Source organism: Acipenser ruthenus, chromosome 25, assembly GCF_902713425.1.
Source record: "Acipenser ruthenus chromosome 25, fAciRut3.2 maternal haplotype, whole genome shotgun sequence".
Taxonomy (NCBI): Eukaryota; Metazoa; Chordata; class Actinopteri; order Acipenseriformes; family Acipenseridae; genus Acipenser; species Acipenser ruthenus.
This window is the reverse complement of record NC_081213.1, coordinates 26,937,095-26,959,133: the sequence shown is the minus strand read 5'-3', so window position 1 is coordinate 26,959,133 and position 22,039 is coordinate 26,937,095. Positions and strand designations below refer to the sequence as shown.

General features: G+C 44.8%; 1 protein-coding gene across 3 annotated transcripts in view; it reads left to right on the top strand.

Moving 5' to 3' along the window:
• LOC117971365 (protein bassoon-like) overlaps nucleotides 1–22,039 on the top strand; it is a 118,440-nt gene that overhangs the window by 81,154 nt on the left and 15,247 nt on the right. For 2 of the 3 annotated variants that reach the window (XM_058999915.1, XM_058999914.1), the window contains exons 5-12: nucleotides 264–7,682; nucleotides 13,229–15,467; nucleotides 15,903–16,864; nucleotides 18,904–19,000; nucleotides 20,377–20,508; nucleotides 20,621–20,676; nucleotides 21,180–21,293; nucleotides 21,856–21,957. In XM_058999915.1, coding sequence (XP_058855898.1) covers nucleotides 264–7,682; nucleotides 13,229–15,467; nucleotides 15,903–16,864; nucleotides 18,904–19,000; nucleotides 20,377–20,508; nucleotides 20,621–20,661 — 10,890 coding nt within the window. In that variant the 3' untranslated portion in view covers nucleotides 20,662–20,676; nucleotides 21,180–21,293; nucleotides 21,856–21,957. The remainder of the gene's footprint in view (nucleotides 1–263; nucleotides 7,683–13,228; nucleotides 15,468–15,902; nucleotides 16,865–18,903; nucleotides 19,001–20,376; nucleotides 20,509–20,620; nucleotides 20,677–21,179; nucleotides 21,294–21,855; nucleotides 21,958–22,039) is intronic. The other variant, XM_058999916.1, reaches the window with a different exon arrangement.

The window sequence follows — 22,039 nt, the reverse complement described above, 5'->3', positions numbered from 1 at the left end:
TGTGCTGTTACTCGTCACTTGCTCTCGGAATTGCTTTTTCTGCAGGTATTCGATAATTCGATTCATCAACTTATTGATTTCAAAACAAGAAAAGCTTACAACTGAGTACCAATCAATGGCAAATAATTTTCTCATTGAGTGTTTTAAAATCTGATTGTTTTCCTCTCTTCCGGTGCACTGACATATTTACTGCTTTTACTAAATTGTATATTAAACATATTTTTGGCTTCAGTGTAGTAACCATTCTATTTCCCCCCCTCTAGGAGGATAAGAAGTCGAGTACCCAAGACTTGTCACGCAGCCCTCAGAGCCAAAGTGATACAGGATACTCGTCCGATGGGATCTCCGGCTCCCAGAGTGAAATCACAGGGCTAATCCAAGAAGAGGAGATGATCCTGAACAAAAGGGGGATCGTTGAGCACAGCCCTCCCAGTCCGTCAGAACTCACCAAGCTGGAGAGCACCATGCGGCCACTACTAGAGTCCAAGTCTGTCCCTGGCCAGGAACAGGGAGGGAGGGAGAAGCAGCATCACCACCATGACCCCAGGGAAGAGCAGAAGCAAAAGCAGAGGCCCCGCTCACTGTCCATCACCCCGGAGGCCTTTGACTCAGACGAGGAGCTTGAGGACATACTGGAAGAAGATGAGGACTCAGTGGAGTGGGAACACCAGCGTGACCAGAGGGACAGCGTGATTGAGTCATCGGATGACTTCAGCAGCAAGCTGCGCCATGACTATGTGGAGGACAGCAGTGAGAGTGGGTTCTCTCCACTCCCTGGCAGGCAGAGGAAGACGGAGCAAGAAATTACAGATGAGGAGTTCATGAGAAGGCAGATAATGGAGATGAGCGCCGAGGAGGACAACCTGGATGAGGATGAAGGCTATGGTTACCCTAAGCCAAAGAAGAGCCACAAGCACAGCACAGATTCAGGAAAAGAGTCAAAACGGCGCCTTCCTCACAACTCAAGCAGTTTGTATGAAGAAGAAGGCAAAGGTACTGGAGATGCCTACAAGGGTACTGGAGTAGAAGGAGAAGAAGACCTGATGGCTTCCCAAGGAGGTCTACGACGCTTCAAGACCATTGACCTGAACAATACCAATACTTTTGGTCGAGAAATGGAGCTCAGCAATGAGAATGACCTCAGCCTGGACCGGGAACCAGAGCTGGAAATGGAGAGTTTGACCGGATCTCCAGATGAGAGGTCCAGGGGGGAGTATTCATCAACTCTGCCCCCAACAACCCCCAGCTACACCTCCGGCACATCCCCAACATCAGTCTCCTCCATGGAGGAAGACAGTGATAGTAGCCCCAGCCGCAGACAAAGGCTGGAAGAAGCCAAGCAGCAGCGGAAAGCCAGACACCGTTCACATGGGCCACTGCTGCCCACTATTGAAGACTCCTCTGAGGAAGAGGAGCTGCGGGAAGAAGAAGAACTGCTGCGGGAGCAAGAGAAGATGCGAGAGGTGGAGCAGCAAAGGATCCGGAGCACTGCAAGGAAAACCAAGAGGGATAAAGAAGAATTACGTGCACAGAGACGCAGAGAGAGATCCAAGACTCCTCCAAGCAATCTCTCCCCTATCGAGGATGCCTCCCCAACGGAAGAGCTGAGACAGGCTGCTGAAATGGAAGAGCTGCACAGATCATCTTGCTCAGAGTATTCGCCTTCTATTGATTCAGAAGCAGAAGGGTTTGAGATGATTGCTTCCAAGCTTTACAAGTCTGGCAGTGAATACAACTTGCCAACCTTTATGTCACTCTACTCCCCAACTGAAAAGCCAACAACCACATCAGCCTCCTCTGCCAGCAAGCCTCTGAAAAGTGCAGAGGAGGTCTATGAGGAAATGATGAGGAAGGCTGAGATGCTGCAAAAGCAACAGAAGCAGCAGACACAACAGCTCAAACAAGGGCAAGCATACAGTAACACATACCAGCAGGAAGACTTTAGAAGCACAGGGCAGCAGGACAGTGATCAGTACCAATATGAGGATAACTATGGTTATGGAAAAGACATAGGGTCATCTCAAACTGCATACCAAAACAACATATCCAAGGCTGAGAACATTTATGACGAGATCCTGCAGACATCGCAGAGCATCTCCAAAATGCAGCAACAAAAAATCAGTCAGATGACAGAATGCAGTACCAACCAGGACAAACAACTGTTAGATACAGGGTCTGTCTTTGCTAAATTGCTAGACCAAAACAGTGCTCCCCTTACTCCTGGGACAAGCCCCACTCAACTTTCGGCACCTGTCTCATTTTTAGGGACATCAGGGAATGAACCAGGTGGAACTGGGACAAGGGGGATCCCTGATGTTCATGTGACACAGCACTTCTCGAAGGAGGCGCAGAAAGAAAGAGCCAAGAGCCAAGGCTCGTCAGTAGGAGCCACCTCCACTGCAGTGACAACTATAGCTTCTTATGTCGTTTATGGAAGGGAGTCAACAGCTACCACTCAGGTCATAGCCAGTCAAACTGCAACTTCGTCTAGCTACGGACGTCAGTCTGCTCCAACTAGTACTGCTTCAGCCTTTGCAGGGTGCAATCAGGGCTATAGTCAAAGGGACAGCATAACTGGTGGCAAAAGGGTTCAGGAGAACAGAGGGGTCCAGGCCCGAGACAGCTCTCAGGTTAAAACTGAGGCTGGGAGTGTAAATCTTACATCCAAAAGCTACTACTACAAAGGCTCCAGCCCCCCTATTTCTCCATCCTCCTCCCCCACACAGAGCCCCACCCACTCACCCTCCAGTGCTACCTCCCCAGTTATAGCACAGGGCACCCAGACGCCACACCGGGCCAGCTCACCACGTCTTTTCAGGCAACAATCCTCACAAGGCTCACCTTTTATGGTTATCACTCTGGGGTCCGATTCGACCAGTCCAGGGAAGCCTTTGACTGTCAACTCTTCCACCTCTCCTGTGTCTTCGCCAACTAGACTGAGTCGTCAACAGACTCTTCATGGTTACGACCAATCTGCAAGTTCTCCATCATCGCCTCAGCACCAACAGCAACAACAATCACCTCAGCACCCCTTATACAAGTCACAGACTGACAGAGTATCATCAACCACTGCAAGTACCTATAACCGTGGATCTTTGTCTATGGAGAATATCTCCTTGTGCAGAATCTCCACTGTTCCTGGGACTTCCAGAGTAGAGCAAGGCCCAAGGCTACCCAGCGGGAGTGTGGTGGATTTACGTATTGCCACCAAGCCATACCCAGTTATCATGACAGATAAGGGCATGGACCTAACTTCCATTGCAACAGAGAGCCGCAGGTTCTCTCTGGGATCTGAGGAAAGCCCTAGCCGCCATTCTACAACTGTGCAACCACTCATCATGAACCTAAATGCCCAGGAACAGCCCCATGTGGCAACATCAACGCCGACCACAGTTAGCATCACAGTGGCAGCTTCCATGTTCACCTCCCAGCCAAAGCAGCCTATGGTTTACGGAGACCCCTTCCAGAACCGGGTAGACTTTGGACAAGGATCTGGGTCTGCAATGTGCCTGACACAGACCAAACAGCCTGCTGTTAATGCCCAGGACTCTATCCCGAAGATAGATGCCAAGCTGGAAGACCTTGGCATTCAGCAGCATAAACTTCAGCAACAGCAGCAGCACTTGCAACAACAGCAACAACATCTGCAACAACAGCTGCAGCACCATCAGCAACAGCAGCAGCATCTGCAACAGCAACAAGCGATGTTTTCTAGATATAACCTGGCCAATCAGGTTCAACCCTTGGTCAAGAAAGACATGAAGGTCAGCCAGACCAGTAGTGCCCAGACTATAGTCAGTGTCAGTGCAATTCCCAGGGCAGCACCTCTGCCTGATCAACCAGTACCAGCTGTTCCAATTCCTCCTGCTCCTCCTCTTGACCTGTACAGCAATGTTAATTTGGAATTAAAGACTAAAACTCCTGCTGTCAATCTTTTGGGTGTGAAACCAAATGTTATGATGGTGCAAGTGGACAACGCCTCCCAGGGTGCCACCGTCACCCAGCTTGTGAAACCAGATGAGCCCCACGATGCCCTGGATCTTACAGGGATAAAGTCAGAGAACCAGGTAGCCTGCTGTGATGTGGTCTACAAATTCCCCTTTGGTGGCAGCTGCACAGGAGCCTTTTCCCAGCCACCAGAGAAAGCCTCTGTGCCAGTGGCTGAACTGCCACAGAGTAACCACCCACCTTCTGCTCCTCAGTACTATGGAAACAGGAAACAAGAACAAAGCCAAGAGAGCTATCAGTACCGTGAACAACCAGAGTCCAGTCATGGCTTCATGGATGACCGAAAAATCTACCCTCTACCTTTCACTGGGCGGCTGTCCATGTCTGACACCAACCTTGCTGAAGCTGGGCTAAATTATTATCAAATAAAAAATTATTCCACCTTCCATGGTCCTGGAGGTGATCTAGCAGTTGACCTTAGCACAGTGAAACAGCCATACAGTGGCAGTTTCTCAGATGGAGGGTACTTGGGCTTGGGCATGCAGTACGGCTCCTATACAGACCTGCGGCACCAAGGTGACGTGATGAGCCAACCCTTGCCAATACGGCGATACAACTCTATGTCGAACATCAACACAGATTATGGTTACTCCCCACGTGACCTTTCCAATTTCCAAGAGTCCAGCCTGGCCCAATACAGCGCCACCACTGCAAGGGAGATCAGTCGGATGTGTGCAGCTCTGAACTCAATGGACCAATTTGCTGGAAGGTATGCCAATAACCCTGATCTACTGCAATACGCATCCACAGGAGCTGGAGGGGCTGGTGCAAGACTCAATTTGCTCTCTGGTCAGCAAGGCCTATCAGCCATGAAAGCCAACCTGATGTACGGCCCCAACTTTTCAGAAGGTCGCCAGGTTGCACATGGCCAAGCCTTTAGTAACTTGCCGCAATACAATGTATCTAGCGCTAGGCTAGCTGGCATAAGGCACATGTACCCTTCAGGTGTCAGAGCTGCTGATGGCATGATCTACTCTACCATCAACACCCCCATTGCCTCTACCCTGCCCATCACCACCCAGCCTGCTTCTGTCCTGCGGCCTATGATTAGGAGCCTCTACAGGCCCTACCCTCCAGGAAACACGACGACTGTACCATTGGCCAGCCTATCCGGGTTGCCCCTGGTTACACCCAGGATGCCTCTGTCCTCCCAGGGACCTTACCGTTACCCTCCTCCCAACCGATTCACAACAGCCCCAGTGACTGCCACCACCACTACCAATACCACAGCCTTGGATACACCTGTCTACCTGGGGAGGCCCTCAGGAATGCCAGCAGCACCCAATACCATCAATATGGGGATGACAAACATGCAAGCTGGCAGAGCCCCTACAACAGCAATGATGGTGGGACAGGCAGTTGCAGCGCCCACCAACCAACAGCAGTTTCAGACGCAGATGCAACACCAACAACAGACCCAGCCACAGCATCCTCATCAAACCCACCCTCAAACCCACCCTCAAACCCACCCTCAAGCACAGCTTCAATCACAGCCTCAATCACAGCCTCAAACACACCCTGAAATGCACCCTCAGACGCACCCTCAAGCACAGCCTCAATCACACCCTCAAACACACCCTCAAATGCACCCTCAAGCACAGTCTCAATCACACCCTCAAGCACACCCTCAAATGTACCCTCAAACACAACCTCAATCACACCCTCAAACACACCCTCAAATACACTTTCAAACTCAACCTCAAACACAACCTCAATCACACCCTCAAATGCACCCTCAAACCCACCCTCAAACACAACCTCAATCACACCCTCAAATGTACCCTCAAACACAACCTCAATCACACCCTCAAACACACCTTCAAATGCACATTCAAACTCAACCTCAAACACAACCGCAAATACATTCTCAAGAACAGCCTCAAACACAGCATCAAATACAGTCTCAATCACAGCCTCAAACCCAATCTCAATCACAGCCTCAGCCTCAGGCAGCTCCAGAGGCCACTTCGAGCAGCAGTGTTGGCAGCAGTGGCAACAATGGAGAGAAAGACAAGGAGGAGGAAAGGCTGCGATGGCAGCAGGAGCAGCTGCTGCAGTTTGAGAGGGAGCGAGTGGAGCTGGAGAAGCTGCGGCAGATGCGCCTGCAAGAGGAGCTGGAGCGGGACCGCGTGGAGCTGCAGCGGCACAGGGAGAAGGAGCAAATGCTAGTGCAACGCGAGATTCAGGAGCTGCAGACTATCAAGCAGCAGGTGTTGCAGCAGCAGCATGTCGAGAGGGAGACCCAGCTTGTCATGCAGAGGGAACAGCTGGCCCAGCAGAAGATGCAGCTAGACCAGCTACAGAACTTGCAGCAGCAGCTCCAGCAACAACTCGAGGAGCAGAAAAGGCAGAAGGTAGCAGCAGCAGCGGCAGCAGCGGCAGCAGCGGCAGCGGCGGCAGTGGCAGCGACAGCAGCAGCAGCGACTCCTGGGGCAGGAGGACAAGTAGGAGTAGCAGGGGGAGCAGTAGTAGGAGGAGGTGGGGCTCCCCAGGGATTCCCTGTTGTCTGTGACCAAACAGGAAGGATACTTCAACACGAAGTGCCACCTGAACTACAGAGGACCATGGGCCAGAACGGGCAGTACTGGCAGCCCTATGTGGAAGGTGGGGTAATTCAAGGAGTAATTCCTCCCAGGCCTCTGCCCAGTTCTGCTTCAGAAATGTCCTTGAGGAATGAGGAGCATGTGGAGACACGAGGCATGAAGAAGCGCAACTCTATGCCTCGTCTAAGGGATGGAATGGAATTTGAGGAGGCTCAGCACTCGGTGAAGAGGATCGCAGACAGCAGTGCACAGACTGATGATGAGGATGGTGAGGAGAAATACTATATGTCGAGACGGAGGCGAGCCCGTCGCAGTGTGGACTGTAGTGTGCAAACGGATGACGAGGATAACGAGGAGTGGGAGCAGCCTGTCCGACGGAGGCGCTCACGATTTTCCAAGCACTCTGATTCTGGCTCAGAGAGCAAATCTGAGTCTTCAAAGGGCACCTCCAGCATTGCAATCCAGACTATCAGCGATAGCTCGTGTCAGACTGATCCTGACCAACTAGGGAGAGTGTCACCGGCCATCCACATTACAACGCCCGACCCCAAGGTTGAAATTATCCGTTATATCTCTGGCCCTGAGAGAACCCAAAAGGGAGAAAGCTTGGCCTGCCAGACAGAACCAGAGGCCCAGTCTCAAGGGGTGGTGATCCCCCAGCTTACAGTCCCCACCACCATCACTCCTTACTCCAACAACATCCAGCTAGTGACTTCTGGACCACTGGATCCTCATTCCTCCCGGCTCCAAGGGTTGGCCAAGTTTGAAAAGAAGAAGCCCGACCCATTGGAGATCAGCTACCAGTCTCACCACCTTCACAATGAGTCTCTCTCCCACCTGGTCCGCCAACCCCCCAAGTCTCCACAGGTTCTCTACTCCCCTGTCTCACCACTTTCACCCCACCGTCTCCTGGAGACCTCCTTCTCCTCCAGTGAGCGACTCAACAAGGCTCACGTCACCCCGCAGAAGCACTTCACTGCCGAGTCTCCCCAACGGCAGCAGACCCTGCCCCGGCCAATCAAAACCATGCAAAGGTCCATGTCTGACCCAAAGCCTATCAGCCCCACCTCCGAAGACCCTGCCAAGGCTAGGTTCTCCATGTACCAGCAGCAGGCTCTTCAAAACAGTCAGGTAAGTCTGAGTTCAGGACATGAGTGTAGCTTTAATAATATATTAACACTGTGAACGCCAGTCCGAACCCAAAACAAAATCCAAATTAGAATAGTGTGATTTTTTATTTACAGTGACCAAAAGTTGTATTCACACAAAAACACAAAAGAATAAACAAAATCTTCTCACCCTGTCACAAACATATTTGTAACTATGCAGGCATTTGCATCACAAAACCCTTTCTGGGAATGAAAGGCCCCACTAGCATTTCAATCTTTCAGTCCAGAAGGAGTTTTTCCTTGTACTGTAAAGTTTGAGTTTAGAATTTGTTAAAATGTTATGGCGAGAGATGATTTCTTCTTATCTTTGAAGAATGCATAATAATATATCTGACAAAGAAGTTTTGACTTTCCGGTGTCGCTCTCGTCAAGTGTCAGAGGAGGCGAGACAGCTTGACTGTACTAGGCAGTAGTGAAATCCTACACTGGCTTACTCAAGGAGAACCTTGTCTATGCTGTACAAGAGTAGATGAAGGTCAAGATGCTGATTAGAATAATGAAATGAAGCACAAGCTTTATACATTGAAGAAGCTGGATTACTGAGACATTTATCATCCCTTCCATTACTGGCAAAGAAACCAACATTGTTTAGATTTGTATGTAGAAAACTTGAAGTATCATTAACAGGCCACCGCTTAATATTGGTACCTGCAGCAATGCAGCTTGTCAGCAGTTTAGTGCCTTGCACAGAGGTGACTCGTTAAGTGCAGATAACTAGTAGACTTCAGTGGTGGACCTTAAGGAAATTCATCACACATTTAAGAAAAAAAGAATAAACTGAGGAATATTTTCAGCTTATTTTGAGGCACTTAGCATAGTACTATTATATAAAATGTGTTTTTCTAATTTTGGAAACGCTCAGCACTGATACAAATATATGCATTCTTCAGCCTTCAAAGCCCATCCTCTCGTTACACTGACATTTCAGACGTCATTTCAGAGTCTGAGATGTGCCACTCTCTCTGTTTTTCAATGTTTTCAGTGTGTTCTCATAACAATACATTCATTAAGTGGCATTTACAAGCAAGATGTGTCACAGATGTGTTTTCAATCATGCCTATTGTCTTGCAGCAATTTAAGATACAGTTTGTTGCCAATCCCTGCCCAGTATAGTTCAGGTACAAAAGGCAATTCAAACTAGGCACTTACTGCGGGATATACTCAAAGGTTATTTAAGGGTAACTAAAAGAAACCTAATAAATTCAGTCTCAAACCATTTCTGCAATGGCTTGAATTTAGCCTGCTGCACTGGGGTCTACTCTGAAAACACAGAATTGCTATTTCTCTAACTCAATTTTATCAGAACCTTACAAGACTAAGAAGTAAGGTTTGCAAACAGACACTTGCGAGACCTATACAGTGAATTGAGGTGCACAACAGTTCAGATTTATAAAAGCCCTTTTACTTCACTTGACTTTTTGACTGCCAAGATATAGCAAGGATCAGGCCAGCACATTGGGCTTCTGTTACAGTAATGTTGTACAGTACTGTAGGAAAAACAAGGTGGTATAAAGTTGGCATAGCAGAACATCACAGAATGGAATCCTTTCCTGTTGACGAGGGTAGCCAGCAGGTACCCAGCATGTCTATGTCTATATCGAGCAAATCCTTAAAAGTGACCTAGAAAAAATCTTCAGGACCTGTGTTGTGTACTACCTGCTGTCCCATCTTATGTTGGGTTGCTATTTGTCCCAGGTCCTCAGGCTGCATTGCTATATTGAATACACAGGCATGCAGGATTTTCAGCTGAAGCGCCCAGTAACCCACACCGGTATGGTATTGTTACATTTTACAGAAATGTAGCAAAATGCATTAGTCGAAATTCTGGCAATTCAAGAATATTTCAAGAACAAGAAGGACAGTATTATGAACTAGACTACAGTTTATTTTTGGATCTTAAAATTCAGACTGCAGAGTTAATGCCTGGATTCTGATTCTGTTCCTCATCATCAGTTCACAGTACAGTACTTAACTATTGTAAGTAAAGATTTGAATAATTACATTGTGGTAGAATTAGATCTGTTTGTGGATAGCAGAATTCAGTTATTGTTGATTTTCTTTTCATGACTACTGCACTCAGGAATTATATCAAACATTTTTGGAATACACCCTGCGATGAACTGGCGTCCCGTCCAGGGTGTAGTGTCGCCTTGCACCCTGTGTATGCCAGGTTAGGCTCCGGCTCACTGCAACCCTGTAAAGGAGTAAGCGGTTAATGATAATGGATGGATGAATGGATTTTTGGAATACATTTTTTATTGGTTTCTATTTATACTATATGATCCTGGACTGTTTTTTTTTTTAATGAGTATTAATTGTGTGCATTCTATTAAAATAATTGTTTCAAGACTTTGCTGATTGCTTCTTACAAGGGTAATTTAAAAAAAATAATTACATTTTATTGAAAAATAATAGGAATCCACACAGCAATAGATAGTAACTCATTACATCAGTGACATGTGTTAATAGTAAAGCAAAGCATTGTATTGCTTTTCACCTGAATATGGCTGTTGTTATTGTACAATGTGTATAATGTAATTATCAGTGGAGGCTTCTTTGAGGAGGCAAGGGAGGCAGTCCCTCCTTAAAATTTCAAAGTGAATATATATATATATATATATATATATATATATATATATATATATATATATATATATATATATAACCTAAACTCTAGATTCAACATGTCTGTCGTAACAGCAGCTCTGGCTCCTCAGAGGAGGCAAGTCTCTGTTATAAACTCATATCTGCTATTAACCACAGTAATAGCAGTAGCAGATCACGTGATCTGAGCACAGGTTTTAATTGGAGGAGCCCAGAGAGTGTTTTTCATTAGAGGAGACAAGCCTCCTTTACAAACTCCTATCTGTACTAGCAATGACAGGTGGCGTAGTGTGATCCCTGGTTTTAATTGGAGGAGCAACTCAAACCCTCCCGCTCACTGCTGAAGTGACCAGAAAAAAAAGAAATCCAGCATAACAAGAACATTTTTAAAAACATAATATATTTAAACACAGATGTTTTATTGTCTTATTAGCCCTAATTGGGCTTGTCTTGTGCAGGCATTTTTAAAGGTAGAATACAGTGTTCAAGCAATTGGGCTTAAAAAAACAAACAAATACAGTATGTCATTGAAAAATATTACATTGAAATGTAAATTAGTGACCTACAAATTCGTGTTAGTATTATTATTATTACTAATACTGTACTCATATTAGGCATACATGTAGTGTATGGAACACTGCTTCTACCTTTAATTTTAGTTTCTAAATACATACGGTATTTTAAAATTACATGAGCCGTCTGAGGCTAGATATTTCTAAGCAAGTATATCAACGAAAAGTAGACAGAACGGAAAGCAATAACTACTGTGTTCATTTCAATTTTACTTGATCTGCTTTGTGTTTTAGTGTCTTTATACTCTTTTAAAGTACATTTAATTTATAATGCCAAAAGTTCACATTGAAATCATGACTGTGAATAAATTAATATGAAACGCTGGCGCTGCACATATTTCAAAAGTAATGCAAAATTCAGCACGACAGGGAACTCACAAATAATTGCTGCTGATATTGAACAAGCAACCGTATTTACTAGGATGTCAAAAACCATAAAGAATGACTTGATTTCATCCATTTCCTTTACTGTGCTGGAAGAGATCAAGAAAGAAATTAATGAAGCTCCTTTTTTTGCATGGCAGATTGATGAAACGACGAGTCTGTAGCTGTGCCTCTTCTGATTTAAAAGTCACCAGCCACTATTAGTACAGAACGATATGTAATTATTTTGTTGGTCATTTATTTATGTTTAATGCTTGATGATTTCTGTCTGCCTTTCTCCTGCCTTAACAACTTTGTTCAGAAAATATTTCATGCAAAGTATGTTAGCATGGTGCGATTTGATGGGGTTGTGTCCCTGGATCTGCGCTTAAAATTTTCATCCCCGGCAGGGAAAATAGATTTTGTACTGACAATGTCTTTCTGCTGGAAAATGTCGTTTGTACCGATGATAGTCAAGCAATTTGCAAATACAGTGCTCACCCTTTATAAGGCAGCCCTTTATACTGCGGAACAGGTTATAAGGCGGTACAGTCATGGCTCCCATTTGCCCCATAATGCCATTCCACTAACACTAGCAGTCTCATTATAAAGTGGAACACAAATAGCACAGTCTCTTAACTATGGCTCCCAACTACAGCGCTATAAAGGGAGAGCACTTTTGTTTGTAGCATTAAAGCGAATGTTGTTATTGACTTTTATTTATCAATAATAATAATAATAATAATAATAATAATAATAATAATAATAATAATAATAATAATAATAATAATAATAAAACGTGTTGAATGACAATGACATTTGCAAGGTGGTAGATGTTAGCATATTAGTGGTGTATCAACGTGATGTATCTTCACTGGAGGCTTTCCTACTGTTCTGTAGTTTGTGTATTTTATTCCTCTCACCTACGGGAACTTTGACAAATCTCACCCTGTATGTTAGTGACGTGGTCTTGAAGTACATTGATGTTGTGAAGAAATGTGTTTAACAGCCAAATTGGGGTAAAATGTTAAGATGATATGAAAAGTGTGGTCAGTCAGACTACAATAATACGCTTCTACTGCTGCTGGGAGCTTAAGGGGACCCTAAAGCCCTATATATATATATATATATATATATATATATATATATATATATATATATATATATATATATATATATATATATATATATATTACTTTTAAATGTTTAAAAAATATGTTGTACTTCAGACCGAATACAAACTCAGGCAACCTTGAATAACTCTCTTATAAAGTGATAACTTGAAATATCTTCCCGTTGTAGGTGAATGTGTAAATGCAGCCTTGAAAAAAATGAAATTATATTTGAACACTAAATGCCTAGGTGATGCAGCTTTGTTAACTGGAATTCCACAGGAGCTTCTGTACAGATTATGACTATTGTAGAAAACACTTTTAATTGTATACATAATCATCCAAGTACTTTTCCATATTATGAAAAGCATTGACATTGTTTAATTCTTTTCAGAGCATGCCATATGTACGCTAAGGTTAAGGATAATGAAAAGGATAAGCTAAATCTTTATAATTCATATTTACAAATTGTTTATGCCCATAGTTAATGAATGATAAAAAAAAAATGCCTGATTATTATTCATGCTGCAACAGCATATGGAACCAACTCAAGCAATGAAGTGTGTAAGAGGCTAACGTATTTCAATAAGCATCTGTTAAAAAGAGCTGCTATCGGATGGTACAGTTGTTAAATTACTGCAGAAAAAAAGAAACTTTAAAAATGCCATTTGGCAATGAAGAGAAATAACATTTTGAAATGTCATACCTTCTGGTTTTTAACAGGGTAACACAATTTGTTTTATTGTACTGTTTTTTTTAATCAGGTGCCGTTTTTATTCTGTTTGTTCTGTTTGATCATCTCCTGTGTCATCAATCCATCCTCTCTCTCTCCTGTCTTGCAACTGTCGGCCTTGCAGCAGAGCTCCCTGGTCAGGAAGGTGAAGAGGACTTTGCCCAGCCCACCTCCAGAGGAAGCTCACCTCCCCATCGCCACCCCACCGCTTCCTCAGATGTATGTGCCGACCCTGCCCCAGAAGGTGGGGCCCAGGTCGTTCCAGGTCACCAAAGCCAGTCTGCTGAAAGACATCACCCATGAGCTGAAGGTGGTGGAGCAGGAGTCCACCAAGCTGCGCAAGCAGCAGGCCGAGCTGGAGGAAGAGGAGAAGGAGATTGATGCCAAGCTGCGGTACCTCGAGCTGGGAATCACACAGAGGAAGGACACCCTGCTGAAGGAGAGGGAACGGAGGGAGCTGGCCTACATCAGGTGCATGGGAGACACTCGCGACTACATGTCAGACAGCGAGCTCAGCAACATTCGAATCGCCACCACGTATGAAGGAAATGGGCTTCTGACCAGGCCCACCACGGCTCCCATGAATCAGTTCTCTGAGTTCACTACCACCCAGTACCCTACCACTTCCTCCTTCGTCACCTACCAGTACCAGCCAACCCAGACGGCTCCACTGGGCACAACCACCTACCAGCAAACCGGGTTTCAGCCTCCTCAGTACCAAACGTTGACTAACACCCAACAGCAAATGCCACAGCAAATGCCACAGCAAATGCCACAGCAAATGCTACAGCAACAGCAACAGCCACAGCAACAGCCACAGCAGCAGAACACCTTCCAGACCCATCAGCAAGCTCCAGCTTACAACACACAGAGCACTTTTCAGCCACCTAGCTTTGCCCAGAACCAGCCCTATCAGCCTGATCTCGGAGTGCAGAACCACCCAGGCTTTCAGCCTCCTCTGTCCTACCAAGCGCAGACCACATACCCAAGCCAGACATCCTACCAGCATGGCCAAAATGTACCTTTCCAACCGCAGGCTGAGATCCTTAGTGTTCACCAGAAGCCACGGCAGACCTCCCTGGCCGACCTTGAGCAGAAAATGCCCACAAACTACGAGGTCATCAGCAATCCCACTGTGGTTGTAACCTCCACTGTCCCTGAAGTCACCTACACCTCCACCACTGTGGCCAATAACTATGGTCAGTACAAGCCTCCTGAGACCACGCTGGCAGACCGGGTGAACGCTGTCGGAAGCCCCACGTGTGCCTACTCTTCTGAATCAGTCTACACCAACCTGGAGCAGAACATTCCCCGTAATTATGTCATGATCGACGACATCAGCGAGCTGACAAAAGAGAACTCTGGCACATCTTCAGAGATGCACAAGCCCGATACGCAGACCCACTCTTCCAATGGGCGCCACGGGAAGGACCGGTACGAACTGAGCGAGAATGGGAACTGCACAAGAGGCAGCTCCTACTCCAGAGCAGAGGAGGAATCTGAGGAAGACATGTACGACCACCATGGCAGGGGTAAGAACAGCTGCAGCTACAATCAGAGAAGTGGTGACAGTCATAGCAGAATGGGCAGCAACAGCAGTAGTGTGGGTGGGGGATCCTCCTATTATTATGACGACTACAAGCACTCCTCATCACGCGACAAGCATGGATCCAGCATGGGAGTCCAGAAGCATTCCTCCAAGAACCTGGCCCCGGCAGTGGTATCCTCCAAACGCAGCAAGCACAGAAAGCAGGGCATGGAACAGAAGATCTCCAAGTTCTCCCCCATTGAAGAAGCCAAGGATGTGGAGGCTGACATGGCCTCCTACACCATCACCCCATCCTCTGGGGGCAGCTGCCACGTAATGTCCAGGGCAAAGAAGCTCCAGGATGAGATCACCTACGGCCTGAAAAAGAATGTCTATGATCAACAGAAGTATTACGGCACGTCCAGCCGGGACGCCTACGAGGAAGACGACCGCATATACAGCAGCGGGAGGTCGAGGTCCACAGGCTACGGGATGGACAAGATCTCCTCAAGAGATTCGGGCAACCACAGGAGCAAGTCCTACGAGAGGGACGCCATGGAACGATCCCAGAGGGGAAGTCAGAGCCGTGGCCGGCCCTCCATGCGCTCCCAGAACTCTGAGGAAGAAAGCCCGCTAAGCCCTGTGGGTAAACCCATGGGTGTCGGCCGTGGTCCTGGAGGGTCAGAGCCACCTGATAGCCGAAATCAATACGGCTCCAGCCACTCCCTGCCTGACGTGCAGGATCACATCAAGGATATACCCAGAAACCACACCTACAAGCCTGATGATGCTTACATCATGGATGATCTGCATTGTGCTGTGTCTGACAGTGAAGGTAAAGACTGAAGGGGGAGAATGCCAAACCCCACCCACCTTAACTTCCCCCACCCCCCAAAGAAATGCATGCCAAGATTGCGTTGAAATAACCACCTGCTCTGTCTGAACTGACTGTTATCCTGTTTGCTATGCCCAAGGCTGAACCAGCATGTGCCTTTTTACGTTGCACGTTACATTCTTTTTTTTTTTGTATATTATCGCATGTCATGAGCTGCAGCTTCAGTTTTATATGTATAAATATTCTCTGTATTTTTTTTTTTAAATGTTCATCTCTGGTGTTGTGCCGTGTTGTGTCTTGTGGATTTTTAAACTGTTTTTGTCATATTTTTTGTCCTTTTTGGTTTTGATGTCCATATTTGATTTGTTGTGCCCAGAAGAATTGCAGTACGTGTTGTAAAGTTCGCCCCGTTTTATTTTCCTTGCATGGCTTCAGTCTGCTCGCCCTACTCACCGACGGATTTGGAGATTGACTGTGATCTGTGTTTGGTTTCCAAAGCCTATCATTTGGGGCAGGAGGAGACGGACTGGTTTGAGAAACCACGGGAATCCCGCTCCGAGAGGTCCCGGTACTATAGCAGCACTGGCGGGAGCAGTGGGCACACTTCTTCGCAGAAGCGGGACCATATCAAGCACACGTACCATGACTACGATGAGCCCCCTGATGAGGACCTTTGGCAGCAGGATGACTACGCCCAGCCCCGCCATTCCTCCTCCACATCCCGGGACAGCAGGCACCACGGGACCAACTCTGGGAGACACTCTTCCTCCTCCCGCCATTCCTCTGAAGAGCCCAGGTCCTCCAGATCCTCCAAGCAGCATCCCAAGGATACTTCCCTGCGCCACGAGTCCAGGCAGCAGCCAAGCTCTTCATCCTCCTCCAAGAGGAGCCAGCCTACTGACCAGAGATCTTCGCAGGGCTACAACCCTTCAGATTACTCACGCCAGCCCACCAGTCACCACCATGGTTCTTCTGAAGGTCAGAGATTACAGAAGCAGCCGCTGCAGTCCCAACAGCCACTGCAGTCCCAACAGCCACTGCAGTCCCAACAGCCACTGCAGTCCTCCCGGAAGCAGGACATGCAGTCTCAGCAACCGCCGTCTTCAAGGCAACAGCCGTCATCTCAGCAACCGTCGTCACGGCAACAGCAGCAGCCACCCCAGCAGCAGCCAGGAAGGCAGCCGACGCCTCAGCAACAACAGGGGCTGCAGCAGCAAGGACAACAAGCGCAGCGCACCCAGCAGCAACAGGCACAGACGTCAGCGACACGGCAACCGCAGATGCCACAACAGCCTGCGCCTGCGCAGCAGCAGCCGGTACAAGCACAGCAGCAGCAGCCAAAGCCAGGCCAGGCTGCAGCCCGGGGTCCACAAGCAGGCCCTCCGCAGACAACAGCGGTAAGCAGTGTTAGGTTACATACAATAAATTCATTGTAAAATCTTCTTCCATAGTAAAAAGTGAAATAAAAGGCTGCAGTAACACGTGAGAGTAATGTGGCACACACACATAAGTGAATATTTTTACTACATATTTTTCACTTATTTTTTCTCTGTGCTTTGTGCATTGCTGCAATATATTGTAAGCATTTAAAAAAAAAAAATCAACTATGGTGTGGCTGTCTTGTTTTAACACAACAAACACCCCTGTATGCTGAACACTGTTGCCGTTTATGTGCAAGAATCCAGTATAGGAGAGCGGTGAGTGATGAGAAGTGGAGTCTGTTTAAGAGTAGCTCTTTTGAAGTACTATTGGAAGTCACTGCTCTCGTAATACTGCAGTATGTTTTTGTAATGTGAAATTATGTTTGAAAAAAAAACAAGAAAAACATACAGGGTGCAGCAACACTAGTTATAGATCTGTTTGGGTCAGTTTATGTGTGATTAATCCGCCCTCGACACCTAATTATTGTTTATTAATTTCTGATGAAGTTCAAGGGCCCTGAATAAAATGTTAAAAAGTAAAAAACAGAACAAACCAAAGAAATTGACTGTGTAGCAGGAGCTACTCGGCAACACAGCATGAGAACCATTCAATCACCTTTTATCCAGTGCTTAATTTGTGCTGGCGCTCGCCCAGCTCCAGAACCTGCAGGGTCATATTTCCCGGTACATCTAGTTAAAAATCTCATAAAATGTTTTATTTTAAAATTTTCAACACAGTTGTATCAAGTCTGCAAGTTCTTGTGTGTGCGCTAAAGAGAGACAGTCCGCTGCCACGTTTGTAGCCTACTTTAAATTACTTTACGATTTCAACTTGCGTGCCTGTAAGTAAGATGACACTGGCTGCCATTCTATTGTCATTTTTTATACACAAATGAGCTTTCTTGACTTGAAAAACACCATGAACGATACAAGCAACTTCTTACACTACTTGGTTTGATTAAAGGAGTAGTACAAAACAAAACATGAAAGCTGAACATTAATTTCAACAAAGAACAACGACAACTTTTTAATGAAAAAAAAATACTGTAGCCTACTTCAATAGGAACATTAGCCTGCTATATTATATTAAACCAAAACAATAAAAATAATAACAATCTGGTTTTCTTTTTCAATTAAAATAATTTAATTAATAGAGAATAAAAACATACTAAGATAACAACTACCTAGCCTAAGTTTAATTAATCTTTTTTGTAATCTACCAGCGACTTCTGTTGCATACACATCAGTGATAATAGTGCAGACCATGGGTCAAACCAATGTTGGGGTGCATATTTTTTAAAATCAATGTTGTCCTTCTGGAGTCCTCTAAATGCCTTTTAATTTGTTTGTTTTTTAAACAATTTAAATGCAAAACCATAACAAAACATGCATACAGGCTTTATTTTTTTTTATTTGTCCTGCGGTTGCCTTTAATTAATTTTTCTGCACGTAGGCCTACTACTACTTTGTATATGATGTAGAATACATGATTGTAAACATCTAACACTAGTACGTACAATACTCTTTCAAATAAGCGTGTTGTGATTTTGAATGTGCGGTTCTTGCTTGCGCCCTGGCACCTCTTTCTTTACAAATTAAGCACTGCTTTTATCCTCTCATAGCCACCAGACCTGGCACGTCTGACTCAGAAATCCCTGCAGTGCAATACTTTGTCTCAGAGCTTGCTAGTACTTCTGTTCGTTACTTCTGCTCTTTGGCTGGGAATTTATTTCCACCGGGAGCTGAAGACTGTTCTCTGAGATACCATATCTGCTTGATATAGCGTCCAGTCTTGACTGTCCGCTGTTTTTATTATTAGTGCCCAGCTTTACTGGCAAAAGGTTAAATGAATGCATTTCCTAAACTGTGAAACCTGGAATTAACTGAAAGTTCTCTTAAATGAACCTTTTCGGTTCTTCCCTACTAGTTCTGTAACGTTGTATTTTTGGGTAACTGTCGTTGGCTTCTCTAACAGTGCTCTACAACAGTCACTCACGCTGTCTCTGTGTTGGCAGGTGAAGACGGAATCGGCAGATGCTTCCAAACTGGCTGCTAAGCCGACACAACAGCCAGTTAAAGCACCCCTGCCAACGACCCCAGCAACTGGTATAGGTGAGTGAAACCCATTGAAAGAAACAGAGGTGTCATAGACCAGTTGTGAAGAACCTCATGCAAAAAGACACAGAGACATTAACTGTTTCAGCACTAAGTGATTGATTCGAACGTACTGTACAGTACACCCTGCAGGGATAAGACACCATAGATTTCCTTCAAGCATTTTCCAGCACTGTCCAATCCGGTTAATTCCAGGATAAAAGCACTACAATGCTCTAATATCCAGCAGTGGCTTATCCAGGCCACGTATCCAATCAGCCACTATGTGGCATTGCAGAAAGACTTACCCTTGAATAACTAATGAAATTGTTTCAGTGTCTTGCAGCATTGATAAGCATATTAGCATACTAGATTAGTTTACTGTCCTGCAGTTTCGAGTGTAGTTCCTGCAGTTCTGAAAGAATTAAAATTAGTGTAAATTAACTTCTCATAATTTTGTTATGCTATTTAGAGGTCAGAATAACATTTGTTTCCAGAGTCTATTCTACAATTCTATTGTGAACACTAAATTAAACAGACCATTGCTCGTAAGCTTGGGAGCTAATGTGTGAACAAACACATATTTCTCCAGGTGTACAAGATCAGTTTATAGCATTGATTGAGTGTCAGTGGATTCATAGCAATACTATATTTTCCTGCAATTGGCCGCTCTCTCTCTGGAGATCAATTGAGGTTAAAAGGGTCGCAGGGAACTCAATTCTGGCCTTTTTCACATGCTGGCAAATAAATAAACACGTGTATGCAATACTCACTATGTAGAAGGATTTAATTTGATTTTGTGAGAAATGGAGAGGACTTTATTGAGTTTATTGATCTCCTAAATGACCTGAAAATATTGAAATTTTAACTGGTGAAAAAAAGATATATCTCAGACACTGCAGGATACATACCAGTATATGAGTAAAGACCTCGGTCAATCTGGCCCATTTTATATAATTGTGAATTAACTCTAGTAGTTCTTATAATCTTATGTCTCAGACAGTTTTCCAGGTCTATACAAAATATGGAAAAAAGGCATTCCTTTTTTCTAGCTCCAACTGAAACTTTCTGTTTTTATATCTTTTAAAGGATTTCAAACAAAAAATGTCCATCTCTGTAGCCGAGTCATGTTTTAGTTTTGGCCAGTGCTCCTAAATTATTTCTTGTAATTAGATTAACTTGTTTGTATTGGTTGTGCGCATTTAAATTTGTTTGTGTGTGTGTTTTTTTTATTATATGACCATGTCTCCCTTGAAAAACAGATTTTAAACTCCTGGTTAAATAAATGTTAAATACAAATAAAAAAAAATAAAAAAAACTGGGATAAGGAACAATAGGATCAGCCCCAGCCTGGCCCCGGCTTCAATCAGTGCTGTGTCTTTGTTTCCACACAGGTTCAAAAGCAGTCCCAAGACCTGGGGGAGTGGGGGGCGCTGCTGCTGCTGGACAGTCAGCAACAGACGAGAGCGTGCTCTCCAAAATCTTACCTGGGGGGGCCGCTGAGCAGGCCGGCAAACTCGGAGATGGCAAGCAACCCCCATTACCAATACAGTCTTTTTTCTGATTGCTTTTATTTCATTTTTTGTGAAGCGATGATCATCCTTAACACATATTTTTTTATTACCTTCCTCCATACAGCTGTGTCTGCGTTCGGAAAGAAATTTACTTCATTGTGGTGAGCAGCTAAGCAGTGGGTAAGTGTCTTTCATTACTGATGATCATTTATTTTACACTATGCTGTACACTATCCTCGGACATTATTATTATTATTATTATTATTATTATTATTATTGCTATTATTATTGCTGCTGCAAAGTCACTTACAATAGGACCTGGGTTTTACGTCTCATCCAACATACAATGATGTCCACATTGTGCAGAGGTTATTGTTTCAGCCAATTTGAGACTTTCAACAGTAGTTCTCTGATTCCCCATAACATATTATTTGAGCTAGATGGGGTAGCCAAGTTATATTTGAACTACTGTATGAGAAGTGAATCATAGCAATATCCCTGAATAAAACAGTGTTGATCCGACAGTAATCTGTATGAGATAGCCCATTTAAACCCCCACCTGGATTTTAAAGCTGAAACTTCAACAGCCTCATCCATTCAGAAATACATTAGAAAGACAAAACACGATCTAGTAAATCCTTCATTTCGTACAATACAAGTGCATTTTGATTTCTTCGTTCTAGGATTTCTGGAGTGGATAAGGAGAAAGACTCCAGGCTTTGTACTGGAAAAACCTATGAACAACCCCCTTGTGTATTTCATATAAGAGAGAGAAACGTGGGACTCTGAGTGCGGCAGTGAGTATGATTACGCTTTTACTATACTGTGTCATACTGTATGCAAAGAAGTCACGCGCTGTGTCACTTGATCAGCTGTGTAACATGTGGGCCAGTTAGCTGTTAGATAGCATGGTGTATATTGGATAGAGCCAAACATGTATATAGATTTGAAACAGGCTCGACTAGTTGGATCCCACAGTACAGTATTACCCTGGAGTGCTACCAGGAAATCAAGGACCCCCGTCATAAAGGAAACAATGATAATGGCGGATCAGTCGTCTTCTGCTATATCCCTGTACAGTACATTGAGTACAGAGTGCTATAGCGTTACAATAATGTAATCCTGCTATGAATTTACTAAAGCATGCATGTATTATACAATTTACTAAAGCATGCGTGTATTATACAATTTACTAAAGCATGCGTGTATTATACAATTTACTAAAGCATGCGTGTATTGTACGGTAGATTCGCTCTGTCTAGGAATACAGTTTTATTATAATCTGTTTATTTAGCAGACGCCTGTATCCAAGGTGACTTACAGAGACTCTTCTGATAGACTCTTTTCATTTATATTCAGCCAACAGGGGATTGGAATCAATGATGCCCAGACAGCACTGGAGACCCTGAACATGCACATCTGTTGAAGAAGAGAGGCTTTTATCGTTTCATCAGGCAGGAGGTAAGGAGAGAAAAGAAAGGATTGGAATGTGCTGCTGTGCAAGACAATAAAAAGCTTAAAGTCATATTTTTTTGTGTCCTTT